The 18,063-nt window shown below is 38.9% G+C and overlaps 1 protein-coding gene across 1 annotated transcript; it reads left to right on the forward strand.

The window, feature by feature from the left end:
- The first annotated feature begins 522 nt into the window (after nucleotides 1–522).
- On the forward strand, nucleotides 523–16,083 carry LOC110893269. The gene is made up of 5 exons (XM_022140384.1): nucleotides 523–1,225; nucleotides 1,496–1,677; nucleotides 1,918–2,385; nucleotides 10,100–10,243; nucleotides 15,823–16,083. The coding sequence occupies exons 1-5, from the start codon at nucleotides 523–525 to the stop codon at nucleotides 16,081–16,083; spliced, it is 1,758 nt and encodes a 585-aa protein (XP_021996076.1).
- Nucleotides 16,084–18,063: the final 1,980 nt, after the last annotated feature.

Raw genomic sequence — 18,063 nt, forward strand, 5'->3', positions numbered from 1 at the left:
GTCAGCATGTGTCTGAGTTATCCGCTTACTGTGCTAACTGTGCTTTGTGCATCAGGTTTGTCACTAAGAGTCTGTACGAAATAATTGGAGTGACTGTATGTAAAGAATGCACATGTATGTATATAACATAAATCAGTAAGCAGTTTAAAGTGTCAGATGTAGTCAAGCACAGTCATTAAGCACATAATTAGGGTTAATTAATTTGTACAGTACCTGTAATTATGCGGGTTGTCACAAAAGTTAGGGTTCGACAAGTCGAAAGTTACATGCTTTAAATTTAAAGAACGTGGTCACTTCAAAAGAGAATGTCCTAACCGTGAAGTGAACAATCATCAAAACCCGTTCACAAATGACTATTATAGGCAGGCATTCTATCACCGACCAAACTAACAGCCAGCTGTTCAGAGGCCGCAGATTGAGAATAAGCCGGAAAAAGCGCTCATTGTGAATCAAGACGATGAAAAGGTCGCTGAAGGTTTCAGTTGGGATAAATATATCCCCGGTAGCGATGGGCAGGCCATGATGGCAGAAGTAGTTGCAATATCTGAGATGGTGTCTGAGCCGGAAATAGTTACTGAAGATGTTTCTGTGGTTGCTGAAGAGGTTTCTGCTGAAAATGTGGTCGATATTGAAGAAATAGCTGCTGAAATGTATTATTACCAGTCAGAGCAGGAGGTATTGGCAAGTTCAATGAAATCGATAACGCCTCCTAAAATTTTTGAATCTTTTGCAGGTTATTTCGAAGAACCAAAGACCGGATCATGCCAAAGATTTGAAGATAAGAAAAAAGTCGTTGAAGAATTGATCGACGTGTCGAAAGAGCTGACTGGAGAGGCATTGAAGGACATAGCTGATAAAGCTCTAATGGGAAAGCTGAGAGAGGTAGACTCAGAACTCGAGAAGTCAGAGTCTGTCAGTACTGTGTCGGTCAAAAAGGAGTCTGATAAGAAATCTGGAGTTCAGGAGATCAAATCAGTCAAAATGTCTGAGTCTGAGTTAAACAATGTCGGTAAAATTGATTGTGTTGAGCAGGTTGTGGAAAAAGTTGTTTCAATCCCTGAAATACCATGCCAACAGTGTTTAGAACCGTGCATGGAGTGTCTTGAAAAAGTCACTAAGTATAAGAAATTGAAACACCATGCTGATATGCTTAAATTTGACCTTGGCCAAGTTAAAGAGGCGTATGATACTCTTGCTAGGTCAATGAAAATGATCCAAAAAGAAAGTGTTGAAAACGGTAAAGCAACAAAATTGGCTAAAGCAACACTGTTTGATAAACAAATTGAAGTCAATTTTCATTTAGACACGATCGCATCACTTAAAAAGGAGCTTGAATTGGCTAAAATTGAAAATGATCGGATTGATAAAAAGTTGATGAGTTATGTGGCGTCATCGTATGTTCTTGAACAGATTGTCCCTCAGCAGCCACATGCTGCACCAGTCTTTAAGAGCGTTCCACCCCCAATGTGGAATCATTATACACAGAAATATCCAGATGGGGTGGAAGCTGCTTTGAATCTCAAATTGAGATCGATTGAGGATGATCTGCCTGAAAGCATAGATGTCACTTTCTCTGCATCCGATACCGACAACGAATCACAGGTTATCAAAACCGTTGTCAATCAGGTATTGGATGAGGAGAGTGATAAATCTGAAGAGTCTCAATCTGAAAAGGCTGTTAGTGATTCTGAAGATGAAGGAAATTTCTTAGATCGGTTCATACCGAAATCAGAAAAGAGTGCGAATGATGATCCGATTATGGTGGTATACACTATGATTGGAACAGACAAACTTTATTCCGATTTCGAGTATCCTCTTCAGAATGTGAAGATTGATAATGTCGAAAAAGTGTTTAAATTGGTTGAAATGAACATTAACGAGGTTAATAACAATGAATTCTTTTCAAAACCTAAAAAGTCGTTTGTTACATCACGTCCTACAAGTTCGGGAAAGAAAGAAGGGGATGGTAAAGGTAGTAACAAGAAGAACAATGTTAAAAACAAAGGAATAGGTTTTGAGAAGAAAACGGCTAAGCAGGTGTTTAAGCTGAAAGAGAAGATGAATGATATTTTTGTCGCTGGTCCAAGTGTAGACGATGAGAAGGATTATATTTTTAGTCAAAAGGTTGTGGACGATTTCAATGCAGCGAAAAAGTTGAAAGAAGAGACAGTCAAATCAACTTTTGTTGAATATGACAAAAGGGTGTGTTATCGCTGTAGTGAAATCGGGCACATGGCGAAACAGTGCAAGAAAGTGATTGAGAAACCTGTTTTTGTAAAACCACGTGTTCAAAAACAAACTGTTCAAAAACCAACTGTTCAAAAATCAAACGTTCCAAAACCTCGACCTAAATCACCGATTGACACAAAAGGTAAAAAGCCGATGGTTTCTCCGATCCGCATTTTAAAGAGAGGGGAATCCTTGAAGTCGGAGGATAAGCCGAAATCGACTTTCGAGGTTGGCGAATCCTCTAAGTCTCGCAAGACTTCAAAAATTTACCCTAAAACAAAAATTTTCGAAAACCAATTGTAGGACCGTTTTGAGACCTGACGAGTCGTTCAGAAGAGCGCTTAGACAGAATCAGAGGCGGAATTCATTGATTCGGTCTTCGTAAAGCTTGATTTCACTACTTAACGTCTCCTTTATTGATTATATGACAAATATACAAGATTCTGGAGACAAACGGGCAGAGCTTCGCCGGTTCACACACACACACTGTTATAAGATCCGCTCCAAGTGACCCCCTATATATAGACACTATGGTTCGCTTATATGGACATGTCCATATAAGCGGACCACTCATCATGTCACATAAGCGAACCACCTAAGTGACAGATAAGTGAACCTATGTGTAAAGTGACTAATAAGCGGACCACTCTATATACCCTATAAGCGAACCTACCAAATACAAGATTTCTCGTTTTCCGTTCACAATACAATCAGCCCTACCCTAAGACTCGAACGAAGATGTAGTCGACAGACAACTGCACCAACAGACTCCCCCTTGAATGTTGACGGAATCTTCAGTGAGAGTCTTCAATCATTCACAGCTCTTCAATCTTGTTCGATCTTCTTCAGGAACTCTGCCTGGAATCATATCTTTTTTTAGGAACTACATCCTGGAATCATGTGCCTGGATCTTTCTCTGGCTCTAACTTTCATCAGACTCCCCCTATCAACGAGCTGGGATCGCTGTCTGGCATTTGTTATCACCATTGAAATCAAATCCTGGCTTTATCAGTTTAAGCTCTCCTCAGGTTCTGCTATACCTCCTGGCTTTCCGTAGCAACAGGATCAGAAACCTGCAACACTCAAACACTCTATTACAAACCAAAATAATTGTTATTCAACTTAATGAATCAACTAATCATTTGATACTTTTTACAATTAAACACTGATCACAAATTTGAAACATTCCAATTTCTGATTCAACCTAATGAATCATTTTAAACATTTCAAAGCACTTAACCAACCTGTCTATTCATCAAGTTTAGCTTTTGAGATTTTGAAAATCAGCTCTTCAACATCAGTTGTCGAAAATCTTTTTGGATTTTTCAAAATATGATACCAACGTAAATGCAAAGACAGAAATTTAAATGTAAAACAAACATGTTTTTGTGAGTTTGTGCAAGAGGATCATATCAGTTTTTGAGACACATTACAAGCACCGTTAAGCTTCTAATCGTTTTAAGTTCTAAACGATTCACATAGATTGACGATATAGTTGTCCTCTTAAATTTTCATACAATTTTCAATCTATTCAGGATACTATTTAAATGTTTTATGAACTTAGTTCAATTCATGTGTCCCACCTCTTGAATATACTCCCGTATCTAGAATCCCAATATTCAGTCTTACAGACAAGAATACTACAATGATATCTGTACATAAATTAGGGGTTAAATGCGAGAACTGAGGGATCACAGGTTAGAACTTCCGTTCAGCAGAGAGATATCAGCTTCGACTTAGCAATGTGTCCCCTTTAGAGGATCTTTTCAGCTACAACAGATGATTATCAATTTTATTGTCTAATCAGCTGAGGGCTTTATGCTATGTTTCAAGCATTTTGGATAAAGTATTAGCCAAGGACTAGGTCAGAACTACCGTTCAGCAGAAGTCCCGGAATAATACCCCAGACATCATGGAGTATTAACACCTAGTATATCAGAATACGAGACCTTTCAAACGACATTTCAGGGGTTACCTATATATCCAAGTAGTGTTCCCCACAAATTTCACAAGTTTGAAATTTTAGGTTTATATCCCGAATAAATCTACTAAATGTATAAAAACCTATCGTCACATCATCAGTGAGACCATTTATCACATTTGACATTACATTTCTTTAGTGTGTTGTGATAGTCCAACTGATTTACTATCATTTCCTCTTGTTTCGCAACAAAACTCATTTTACAATTTTTCAATGTTTTTGACATTTTCAAATTTTCTAATTTTTTTAAAAATTTTACTCCCCCTAAAATCAAAATATGTTTCAATTTTGATTTTCTGGGAAAATTTGAAACAAACTGTACAAACATGACAACACGATGAGAATCACTTCAATTCTCCATCCACTTGGCATAAACAATCAGAACTCCCCCTCACCACAAACTATTTTCCCATTGTGATCTCAAAACACTTAAGTTTGTTTTAATCAAAATGGTATTTCCGGAAAATATAAGTTTGTTTACCAAACAATTTAGGTACGGGGTTACTTCATCATCTTGTTTTTCGATCAGATGTAGGAAAATCCAAGTAAAGTTAATGTCCTTGATTTACCATTTGCAGTTCAGAATCCTCTGTACCACTTGCAAAACATACACTCGTCTAATACCTCTTGTAAGAAAAAAACACATACAAACCTTTTTTTACCGTTTGTATGATTGACATTACCGAATAGTTTTTGAGAAATATGCCGATTCATGAACCACGATACCATCTTAAACACGGCAATTCCTGCAAAATCTTAAACACAGATTAAAAGGATGCCGATTCATGATCCACAATACCAACTTGGGATCTCCGGCAAGTCAGGTTTTTATTCTTTGAAAAATATATCCACCCAAGCCTGACCTTCCTTGGGTGTAACAACATCTTCTTTCTCTTTACTTTCAATAGGCTTGTAAACACGTCCTTTGGAAGCATAAAAATCTTCGATGCTTTTGGCCTTACCATTGACCATTTTTCCAAAGATACGTTTTACATTTCCGTTGAAAGTTTTTTCAACATCAAATTTCTTCTTGTTAGAATAAAATTGATTTGAAATTTCAACTTTTCCGATTTTAGATTTGTAATTTTTAGCATTCAGTGGCGGAAAATTCACATCGTCCGCTATCGGAACTTTCTTTTCAACCTTTTTCTCAACATGTGGCTCCTCTGATTTTATGGAATCAGATTCATCACCAGAACTATTACCTGAACCTTTCACAACCCATTTTTGATTTAGCATATTATCTTTCCTTTTTGAACCATTCTTTGAACATTCTCCTTTCTTAAAAGTTGAATTTTCAAAGCCAGTAAACTTCCGGGTTGACAGTTCAGTCTTTTCGACAACTTTTTCTTTCATTTTCCCAGAGACTTCCTGTTTTGGCTTGAATGTCTTCGGACAATCCTTTGCCACATGACCAGCAATTTTGCATTGAAAACAGGTTCTGTTTTCAATCTTCTTCGGAACTTCATTCTTATTTAGTTCTTCTTGCTTCTTGGCAAGGAATTCCTGATTTGTCTGTCTTCTGAATAATTGTTCTTTTTCAGCTTCTGACGTTTTCCCTAAAACAAACATAGTTTTTGGTTTATACATTTTTTCATTTTTATAGTTTTTCGGTGGGACAAAACCAAGACCTTTCTTTTTGAAATTACGATTATGGTTTGGTTTCTGTTGGAAACTATAACCACAATTGTAACCCATTTTCTTGTTAATTCTTTGTTGATCTCTTGAAGTGTACTGTTTGGGTTTTCCATTAAGATTTAAATCTTTTATTTCAGAAATATTAATTTCTGTTATTTTGAAAACCTTTTGAATCATTTCAAGTCTGACACTTCTTATTGGAAAACTCTCGTCAGAATATAATTTGTCAGAACCTTTCAAAGTATATGCCACTTTGACTGATTCATCATTCAAATTAGATTTTGAAAGTAAAAACTCTTTATCATAAACCCGTTTGTCCTTTTTATTTGTCGACTTTGACTCGGTTTTGGACTCCGGATTTGACTCCTCACTGTCATCTTTATCTAACACCTGATCGACCACACTTTTTATCAACTTTGACTCATGATCAGTGTCGGATGACGTATACGTGACATCGATACTTTCTGGCAAGTTATCCGACGACCCAGACTCCCATTGCAAATTGATTGCTTTATTGACTCTTTCAGAATTTGGATTTCGAGGCATAAATCCATTTTCGACCGGGGGCGGACATCTATTATAGACCACACTTGATTTCTTACCAGAAATTTTCACTTTTTCTTCATCTTCAGTCACAGTTTTCTCTTCTTCAGACATTTTCATTTCTTCAAACGTCTTCAAATTCTCCACCACGGGATAAATCCTGTCAACAACAAAAGATGAACATGAGTAACTGTCTAACAACTTTTTAAGTTTCTCAGTCTCTATCTTCTGTGTTGCCAGCTCCAACTCTAAATCAGCACATCTCTTGATATGAAAGTTAGCATCATCCAGCTATCTACGATAAGCTACTTTCACAGTATTCATCGCCATTTCTTGTTCACCATTCGAATCAGTATATTTGTTGATTTCTCTGTTCATTGTGTCATACGATTCTTTCAATTTGTGAATATTGTGCAACAACTCGTTGTTTTGTTTGATTAACGAATCACAGTTTAAGCACTTTTCAGAAACTTCAACTCGTTCTGCATCAATCTTCACTTCATATTCTGGAACTTCTTTGACACTTCTGCTCGGTTGTAAAAACTCAGCTCTTCTTCTTTTCTCAGCTTTCGCTTCTTCCTTCAATCTCTCTTCCTCTTCTGCCTCTTCTCTGTTCCTTCTTCGTTTTTCTTCAGCAGCTTCCATGACTTTTCTGCACCTTTCTGCACATTTCAAATCATAAGCATTAGCAAAGAAAGCATGAGAAGTGTTTTTGGACATCTCTTTGGCCATGAGATCTTGATTCGGACAAAAATCATCCCAAGTAACCTTCAGCCAACTTCTCATCATCTTGTTCAGCCAAACACACTTTGCTGTCTTTCGGAAGATACTTTTCCCAGGTAAAATTATCATATTTTCCCTGACTAACAACACATGCCCTTTTATCAACCACATCTCTCCCATGAACTGTTTGTGCCTGTTGTTGTGCTGGTGGTGTGATTTTATGATAGATAGCCTTCTTGTGATAGTCATTGTTTCCGAAAGGATTCTGGGCTCCGGTAGCTTCACGGTTTTTGCACTCCCTCTTAAAATGCCCCTTTTCCCTGCAACGAAAACACGTAACTTTAGATTTATCAAAACCCAAAGCAGAAACGTTTGCATCACGAAAATCATCACGGCCGGTAATTTGTTTAAACTTTTCAGCACGTCTCATCACACTCGCCATACACCATTTTATATCCATCAATTCCATTTCCTCAGCATCAATTTGATCGTAATCCTCTTTCGTGAGCATTGGATTTCCGATCTTTCCTGCAACAAAGCAACTATAAGACTCTAAAATCATCCCTAACAAAGACATTTGATTTTTTGCAATTTCTTCAGTGTAGTCTTGATCATTTTCAAGGCTTAACACAATGTTACACTGAAGTTTTCTACCATTCTTTGTTACAGAGATGTTAGGATCATAAGATGAAAATCTTGTGCTGTTTGATCCTTGAGATGCCTTCTTCTCAGGAGAATCTTTAACACTGTAAGCAGTTTCAATCTTCGGAGAATACTTTGTAGAATCAGTAGCACCACTCTTGTAGTACAAACTAATATCCTGTTCTCCATCATAGTTCTTCATCCTAGCGATTTTTCTCTGCTCCATCTCCTGAGCTTCCAGATGTTTGATAAAATCTCCCAGTGTCATTTTCTTATATTCTGCTTTGTTTGCTCGCAGCATCATCAGAAATGTTCCCCATGTTTCATATGGTAATGCATCTGCAAGTTTTTCAATTAATTCATCAGTATCTTTCTTAACACCAAGTTTCGTCAAATTTCTTACCAAGTTACAATATCGATTAATTATTTGCTTGGTATTTTCATTTTTCAATCCCCGATGCAAATCAAATTCCTTTTTCATGAGAGACATTTTATTCCTGAGCATATCGTCACTTCGAGTAAACTTTGCTTCTAACTCTGTCCAAATCGAATATGCCGTTCCATCATGTTGAACCAATATCAAAATATCTTCTTTTATCGCTTGCTGAAGCAGACTCACCATCAATTTCTCATCTCGATATTACTTTTTATCTGCAGTACTCATCTCTCTAAGTGTTAAATACCATTCACAACATTGTTCTTTGTGGGTTTAACATATGGTTCCTCGGTGTGTTCCCACGCATCAAGATGATAAGCTTCAACCCAATTTCCAAAACGTTCAGACCACACGTTATAATCATCAATATCCATGAGTTTCGGCGGTTTCTGAGACGTTTCGGTTTCGTTTTCAGTCAAAGCACTTTGAGTGATCGAAGTTGGGGTTGCAAAAGCGTTATAGAATTCAGTATCCATTGTTCAAATGTTCAAATGTCACAAAATTTTCACAACTTATGCAGACTGTTCAAAAGAGCGAAGCTGTTACAAAAGCGAACCAACAAATGTTCCAAGAGCGGACCAAACAAGTGTCGTATGAGCGATACTATCACTGTCCTAAAAGCGAATCACCACAAGTGTCTTATGAGCGAACCACTCTTTAATCACTTGAAGCGAACCAGATGAATGTCCAATAAGCGAACCAGTGATGCTAATCAATGAGCGAACCCAAAGAGATATCTTGGAGCGAACCACAGATAGATCTATGAGCGAACCAGAAATTAGCACTCTTGAGCGAACCAGAAACTGTCACTAAAAGCTAACCAAGCTGAACTTTCGAGCGAACCTAACCCAAAAATGTTCTTTGGAGCGAATCTAACTACACTGGAGCGGACCTAAATGATGATGTCACTATTTGTCCGAGTACGTATGAGCGAACCTATTAAAAAATTAGCTTTTTAGGTCGATTTTAGTTCTGAAAACTTCAAGGGTTTGTTAATTCATGATTCCGAGTGCACTGTGTGATTTTGAGCTGGTTTTACCGTAAAAAAATTTGAAAAACGTGAAGAAAGTGTAGAAAATCAGAAGAAATGCAGCTAAAATGGCAAGAACTCCTCCTCCTATGCTCTAATACCAATTGTAGGACCGTTTTCAGACCTGACGAGTCGTTCAGAAGAGCGCTTAGAGAGAATCAGAGGCGGAATTCATTGATTCGGTCTTCGTAAAGCTTGATTTCACTACTTAACGTCTCCTTTATTGATTATATGACAAATATACAAGATTCTGGAGACAAACGGGCAGAGCTTCACCGTTTCACACACACACACACTGTTATAAGATCCGCTCCAAGTGACCCCCTATATATAGACACTATGGTTCGCTTATATGGACATGTCCATATAAGCGGACCACTCATCATGTCACATAAGCGAACCACCTAAGTGACAGATAAGCGAACCTATGTATAAAGTGACTAATAAGCGGACCACTCTATATACCCTATAAGCGAACCTACCAAATACAAGATTTCTCGTTTTTCGTTCACAATACAATCATCCCTACCATAAGACTCGAACGAAGATGTAGTCGACAGACAACTGCACCAACACCAATCTTGGGTCACGAAGTCGAAACCATCTGTTGAGGTCAAAAAGATGGATAATGCTTTGAAAATTGAATCAAGTATTTTTAAAGACGACGTTGTTGAGTTTGAAAATGAAACTGATAAATTTCTTGTTGAGTTTCCCCCGATAACCAATAAAGTAAAATCAATTGTGAAAGAAGAGATTCCAAATGTCACATTAAACTTTCCGAAAACAGTTGAGAAGTGTAATGTTGTATTCGGCAGTTTGTCTGATGTTAAGAAATCATGGGCTTCATTGTTTGAATAAGCTGATTTGATGTTTGCAGGGGCTGCCCAAGTCTATACCGTCAAAGTGGATTATGGATAGTGGTGCTTCAAGGCATATGACTGGGACGCTAGCTCTTCTCTACGATGTCAAATCCATAAATGGAAGCTATGTGGGATTTGCCGGGAATCAAGGCGGGAGAATAGTTCGTCAAGGAACGTTGACAAATGGCGTGATTTCGTTCGACAAAGTGAACTATATAGTAGAATTACAAAACAATTTACTCAGTATTTCGCAAATTTGTGATAAAGCTTTTAGTGTACATTTTACAAACACAGAATGTGTGGTTTTGAAACCAGGGTTTAAAATCCCTGATGAGATGGTGTTGTTGCGCGCTCCGCAAGAAAACGATCTTTATATTCTTGATATGAGCGTCGCAACACCAACAACTCATCAGAAACAATGTTTTTTGTCAAAGACTAAAGCGACGGAAAAAGATTCGATAATGTGGCATCGTAAGATGGGCCACATTCATGTGCGTAAAATGAACTTTTTAGTACACAATGATTTGGTTGATAGTGTAAATCTGAAGAATTTTCACTTGAATGATGATTGTGTAGCATGTAAGAAAGGGAAGCAGACTCGGAAGTCACACCCACTGAAGATCCTCAACACAATCAGGTTACCTCTTGAGAGATTACACATGGATCTCTTCGGGCCTGTCAACGTAAAGAGCATCAACGGAGACTTGTATTGCCTGGTGGTGACTGATGACTTTACGAGATTCTCGTGGGTAGTGTGCTTAGAAAGAAAAGATCAAACTTTTGAGTCGTTAATGGTGATATTCAAGAAGACGGAAACGGTGTATAAGCTGCCGATCCAGAGGATTCGTAGTGACAATGGAACGGAATTTAAAAACAACAAGATGTACGAGTTTTGCAACGAGAAGGGAATTCTTCATGAATTCAGTGCGCCGTACACACCACAGCAGAACGGCATTGCTGAACGAAAGAATCGATCCCTAATAGAGACAGCCCGTACAATGTTAGCCGATTCCAAGCTACCAATCTTTTTCTGGAGCGAAGCAGTATCTTCAGCCTGCTATACGTTGAATCGTGTTCTTACTGTCAAGAAGTACAAAAGGACATGCTTTGAGCTGCTGCACCGATATAAGCCGAATCTTGAATTTCTGGAGCCATTTGGGTCTCCTTGCACGTTTATTGATGAAAACGGTAAATTTGGCGCTAAATCTAATGAGGGTTTCTTTGTAGGTTACGCAAGCCCACTGAAGAGGGTGTTCGTACCATGCCTGGGGAAAGTGATTCAAGTCCAGCATGTGGATTGTCAGAAGCATACTCCGTCACCACAACTTCCCGGACAAAGATTCCTGTTCGATTACGATAAGCTCTGGGAGTCGTTTCAACTGCCGGTTCAGCCGAGTGATGAGGAACTAGCTCTTCTGTACCAGTACCAGCAATATATGTCTCAAGAGCAAGTGTCTAGACCGCTAGAAGTTTCTCAACCCACCGGGGGTACTCACGATGATGAAGCCGGACCGAGTGGAACAGCTCACGAACCACCAGAGGAACCAGCTCCATCTTTTGACGAATCTGACGACTTAGAAGCGGAACCCGCTCCGACTTTTGACGAGGATCCAACGGAAGCTGAGGATCAAACCGTTGATCTTGACATATCGAACTTGCAATCGGAAGTGAATGTACCTGACAATGCTATGCCTCGGACGTTGTTTTACAATCCGTCAGAGTAGATAATTGGTGACCTGCAAAGTGGTGTCAAAACCCGAGATCAACTAAACCGAGCTCTTACATGTTTCTATTCTTCTATTGCTGATGTGCAAAAGAAGTCTCATTAAAGTGTTTTATTTCGCAGATCGAGCCCAGAACTTACAAAGAGGCATTGACTGAGGATAGCTGGGTAAATGCGATGCAGGAGGAGCTGCAACAATTTGAAAAGCTGGGTGTCTGGAGACTCGTCGATCTGCCACAGAATCAAAAGTTAATCAAAACAAAGTGGGTTTTTAAGTGCAAACGAGATGATAGGGCGTCGTGGTGAGAAAGAAAGCGCGACTAGTGGTACAAGGTTTTGGTCAACGAGAAGGCATAGACTACGATGAAGTCTACGCGCCGGTTGCCAGACTCGAGGCAATTCAGATCTTTCTAGCCTTTGCTTCATGGAAAGATTTTAAAGTATACCAGCTGGACGTCAAATCTGCCTTCCTTTATGGAAAAATCAGAGAAGAAGTGTATGTGGGGCAACCGCCGGGGTTCACAGATCCACTGCACAAAAACAAGGTGTATCTACTGGACAAAGCGCTTTACGGACTTCACCAGGCCCCGAGATCCTGGTACGAGACGCTTTCCCAATACTTGTTGGCCAACGGGTTCACAAGAGGGACAGTAGATAGCACTTTGTTCACCAGGGAAGAGGCAGGACATTTGTTGATCGTGCAGATTTATGTTGACGATATCATTTTCGGTTCCACCAATGACGACCTGTGTAAAGAATTTTAGAAAGTGATGAAGAAAAAGTTTGAGATGAGTTTGATGGGGGAGATGAAGTTCTTCCTCAGGCTGCAGGTGGAGTAAATGCCCGATGGAATCTTCATTCACTAAACAAAGTATGTGAAGGACGTGCTTGACAGGTTTGATATGATAGATTGCAGTCCTGCATCAACCCCCCTTGCACAGAATCACGGGATTTGTCCAGACGAAAATGGAGTAAAAATGGACGAGACATTGTACCGATCAATCATTGGATCTCTGATGTATCTCTCGGCTTCCCGTCCAGACATCATGTACCCGACATGCCTCTATGCCAGATATCAGTCGAATCTAAAGCAGTCACACCTGACTATTGTGAAACGTATCTTACGGTATTTGAAAGGCTGCCCAAGCATCGGCTTGTGGTATCCTCGATCGGGTGACTTTTCTTTATCAGGTTTCGCTGATTCTGACTTTGGAAGCTGCAAGCAAAACGCAAAGTCCACCACTGCTGGGTGTCAGTTCTTCGGAACTCGACTTGTCACCTGCAGTGTAAGAAACAAACCACAGTGGCGCTCTCTACATGCGAGGCTGAATACGTTTCAGCCTCCAGCTGTTGCTCGCAGATCCTTTGGATCCAACAGCAGATGCGCGACTTTGGTTTGTAGTTCTTAGATACTCCGATCTATGTGGACAATGAAGCAACTATTAACATCACTAAATATCCGGTTCACCATTCTAAAACAAAACACATTGAAATCCGTCACCACTTTATCCGTGATTGTCACGAGAAAAAGTTAATTCGGATTGAACACTTGCACACCGATGATCAGAAAGCGGATTTTTATACTAAACCCTTTGACAAAAAGAGATTTTACTATCTTTTGAAATTGAACGGGATGAAAAATCTGCAATCTGAGAGGGTAATAGAATGTGAAGCCGAGTTGGGCGGCGATCTGACGTGAACTATGTCGAGTTGTCAAATTTGTTTGTACAGTTTATTTTCTGCTTTTTGATAAAAACAAAAACACAAAAATATGTTTTTCTTTTTAGGGGGAGAAATTCATAGAAAAATACAAAAACATGATAAAATTTAAAAAAATCCAAAAACATTAGAAAAACTTCAAAAAGAGTTTGTGTAGAATAAGGGAAATGATAGTACATCAGCTAGATGGACACAGTACGCTAAAGAATTGTAACGTTTAAAATGCAATTAAGCAGTTTCGCTAAAGATGTGCCGATAGGTTTTTACAAAATCAGTAGATCAGTTTGGGATATAAACCTAAAATTTGCTTGCGTCTACGTGGGGAACACCTCCAGGATATATGGGTAACCCCCGAAATCTTGTTTGAAAGGTCCCGTATTCTGAGATACTAGGTCTTTATACTTAGTGATATCTGACGTATTATCCCGGGACTTCTGCTGTATGGAAATACTGGCCTAGTCCCCGGATAATGCTTTACGCATTGCTTTACTTGTAAAGCCTCCCCTCAGCATAAAAAATGATGACACATTAAAAAATGTTAATCATGTGCTGTTGTAATCAAAAGATCCTCTAAAGGGGACCCACCGTAAAGTCGAAGCCGTCATATCTCTGCGTATACGGAAGTATCGACCTGAGCTCTCACGGCCCTTGCAATTCACCCAATTACAGATATCATCTAGGTATACTCACCTATAAGACTGAATACTGGGATCTGGATACGGGAGTATATACTGAGGTGGGACACATGTAGAGGTTTAAGTCTTAAAATACTAATTAAGTATCCCGGACAAATTGAAAGTTTTGTGAGAATTTAAGAGGATCAGTATATCGGCAATCTACGCGAATTGTTTAAGGCTTGGTATGAAATTATAGCTTAACGATACTTGTGTCTAGTCGGCAGCTGATATGATCCCCTAACACGCTCACAAAAAGATTGTGTGTACAGATTTCAGTTTATTCTGTTAAAAATCCAAAAAGATTTTAGTTTCTCATCTTATTTTCGACAACCGATGTTGGGAATCAAACAATCAAAGCTTTGTGCAGATCATGTCTATGTTTGATGAGGGCTGGGTAAGCAGGAGATGCTAAACTGTGATTGGTACATTGTTTGACAGTTTGAAATGTGTTTGAAAGTACAAAATGTTCGAAAGTTCATTAATTTGAACTATTTTCAGATTAAAACATCAGCGTATATGAATTCGGTCAACCAAGGTCATTAACTTGGACTTGGTAGGCCAAGCATTTGAACAAGGTCATTGACTTGGACTTAGTTAACTGGGTGTGTCGGTGAACAATCGGAAAGTGTTAAAAAGTTAAAATTTTTGAAAAACATTTTCTGATTTTGCTCTTAAGCACTTAAAATTTGATTTCGCTCCTGAGTTGCTTCAAATGCTGATTTCGCTCGTAGCTTCACACATGATTTCGCTCGAGAGGTTCTGTGGTCATTAGGAGCGAAATCAGACCGGCTATAAAAGCCATCTGATTCCGCTCATAACCCACTTTCCTGATTTCGTTCCACTTGTTCTCTCTCCGGCGACTGTCAGCGAAACCCTAAAAATCTTGTGTTCCTACCGAATTGCTGCCCGTTTTCCACCAGATCTTGTGATTATCATATTGATTAATCATGGGCAAGGTAGTGTGTGCCTCAATTTGACATGTATCATTCAGATTATGAACTGTCGGCGATTGTTGTTGAACGAAACATAGTTTTAGGGCTTAATATGTTAAATCTGAACATAAAAACAAACATGTGTTGTCGATTTAGTGTGTAGATCATGTTATTGTGCGTTAATTGTATTAGATCTAGGTTTGATGGTGTTTGTTGATACACAGGGTGTTTATACGTAGATCTGGACTGTGTTAGTGGGTAAAAGTAAAATCAAATCATAACCCTAGTGTCGGAATCTTCAGTTTAACAAGTTAACATAATCAATTTTATCATTCAGCAAGTTTTGATAGTTTGAACTTAATTTCGCCCCAAACTGACAAGTCAGGTGATTCCGCTCTTGTGCATAAAGTCTGATTTCGCTCATATGTCATCTAATGAGATTCCGCTCCTAAATGTTAAATCTGATTTCGCTTTAGAGAGTTTTTTTAGTGATTCCGCTTCTAGTGCACGTTTATGATTTCGCTCCTAAATCAATTTAACACGATTTCGCTCAAATGTGTAACATGTGTTTTCGCTCATAGTGCACCTTCTGATTTCGCTTCTAGTGTAGTTGATTTTGCTTGTGATTGTTTTGAAGTTGAGATTTTTCTAAGTATGTTGATTCATGTTGTACTGTTTTTGATGTGTAGGGTTCCAGTGTGATATTTGATCCTCTTCACAGCAGCTGTTGTGATTTAGATGTGAAGAAAAACACTGAATTGGCCAAGTTTAGCAGTATCTTGGAATTCATGGGTCGTATTCCCATTCAAAAGGCCTTGACAGATCAGCGTCCATTGTACAGATCACATATAGAATGTTTCTGGGAGAATGCAAGTTATGATGATGAAAACAAAGAAATTTCTTCAATAGTGGAAGTGCATGGAGAAAATAAGAAGATAATTGTCACCTAGGCGCTCATTCGTGAAGTTGTAAATTTTCCGGACGATGCAGAGTCGCCAACAAGATTTCCAGAACGAATGGTTAAGGGTTGCATGCTCAGGATGGGTTATCAGGGTGCATTGAATGTTGGAAACTATTTGAAATCAAAATTCCAGAAACCCTACAAGTTCCTTATTCATTGTATTTTGATGTCACTAAGCTATACCAAGGGAAGTTATGATACAATGCGTGACTATCAGATGAACATGGTCACTGCTTTGGTGTTAAACAAGAAATACAACTTCTCGCATATTGTCTTTCACTATATGGCCGAGAATATTACTACAAAGAGCAAGACTTGGATGTATCCTAGATTCGTGCAGATGTTAATCGATCATGCTTATCCAGAGATTGACCGAAATTTAAAGAACGATCTGTTGGTGCAATCACACATGAGCAATGATTCGCTCAAACAGCTTGTGAGATACCACCCAAATCACCCTGAACCGAAGATTGGTGCTGAATTCTTCGGATTCATAAAGGATGCAAACTACGTTGATCCTGATCCAGTTGATCATCATAACTGGAGAAACGAAGAAGAGATGAAAGAGGCAGCCTATGTTGAAGAACTGAAAACTCTTACGGAGTTAAAAAACACAAGAAATGATTGGTTTGTCAAAGAAACGAAGAGGAGACGCAGAAAGGTCACTCCTAAAGTTCAAGAGGGTGAATGGTCATCATCACAACCGAAGAATAAGCAAAAGAAAGCCACGAAAACGTTATTGATTGATGAACCTGAGGAAGATGAGCCAGTTGTAACTGCGGAAGAAGATCCGTATAATGTTGAAGAAAACTTGATGTTACAGTGAATGTTGAAACTGAGCAAGCTGTTAATGTGGAAGCTCAGAAAGAGAAGGTTATTGATGATATTGAAGGTGATGATGTTGATAAAGATACAACAAGCTTCTCGAGTTCTTCAGAAGATGAAGTAGATGAAACTGAAAGGTTGAAAAGAATTCAAGCAGAAACAGAGAAAGAGAAGTTGTTAAGAAAGAGGAAGAGGCAAGAGAAAGAAGATGCTCCATATGTGCCATCCCCACAACATGTTTCTGATTCGCAATCTCCTTCAAGTGGCAGAAAGAAAGCCGGGGCAAGAAAGAAAGTTGTATCTCCAAAGATCCGAAAAGTTACACCAAAGATTTCAAAGCCGAAGATCGTCTTAAAGAAGAAACCTTCCAAAGAAACTAGTAAACCATCAACACCACCACATGAGCCAACACCACCTCAATCACCAATCCAATCACCTCCACGACAACGTACACCTCCACAACAACCTTCACCACCAAAACAACCAACACCACCCAGACAACGATTACCTATACATCTTTCACCATTACATATTTCACCACCACCACAACAAACCTTATTCACATCGCAAGAAATCTTTCAAACACCACCACTCACCCAAGGTCAACTAACACCTGGTTCTGCTGGGCATAAAGGTCTTCACATTCCTCATGATAATCTTGAAGACATTGGAGATTTCGGCTTTGCAAATGATGAACAAGTGAAGAAGTTGGAGAAGAAGATGGATGAAGTGTTGGATGAAAACAAGAAGTTAGCTGCTGAGAACAAGAAAGTTTCAGATCGTGAGAAAATTCTTGAAATGCGTGTGAAGAGGCTGGAGACTGACAACAAAGAATTGTTGAAGAAGATTGACACTGATCAATCTGAGATTGATATCTTAAAAGTACGAGTTGCTGAACTTGAAGAAGAAAAAGCTCGAAGAGATGAACAAAATAAATACTTCGAGTTGAAAAATAAAGAGCTTGAAGCTGCTAAGGCTTTGAGAGAGCATGAGTTCTACATGTTAAACAAAGTCGTTGAAAGTATGCTCGGAACATCAGTTAAACAAAAGTTTGAAGAGATACAAGTTGAAGAACTCAGGGCACAACGCCAAGCCGAGATTGATGAACAGATGAAAGATAAAGGTAAAGGCGTTGAAGGTAGTT

The sequence above is a fragment of the Helianthus annuus genome, chromosome 2 (genome assembly GCF_002127325.2).
Source record: "Helianthus annuus cultivar XRQ/B chromosome 2, HanXRQr2.0-SUNRISE, whole genome shotgun sequence".
Taxonomy (NCBI): Eukaryota; Viridiplantae; Streptophyta; class Magnoliopsida; order Asterales; family Asteraceae; genus Helianthus; species Helianthus annuus.

Excerpts from the sequence above, each read along its gene's own strand:
- LOC110893269 (XM_022140384.1), top strand. The coding sequence starts at position 523 with ATGGCAGAAGTAGTTGCAATATCTGAGATGGTGTCTGAGCCGGAAATA. Across the intron at positions 2,386-10,099 it reads CAAAAGGTAAAAAGCCGATG|GGGCTGCCCAAGTCTATACC; the intron begins GTTTCTCCGATC and ends TGATGTTTGCAG. Across the intron at positions 10,244-15,822 it reads GGAATCAAGGCGGGAGAATA|GGTTCCAGTGTGATATTTGA; the intron begins GTTCGTCAAGGA and ends TTTGATGTGTAG.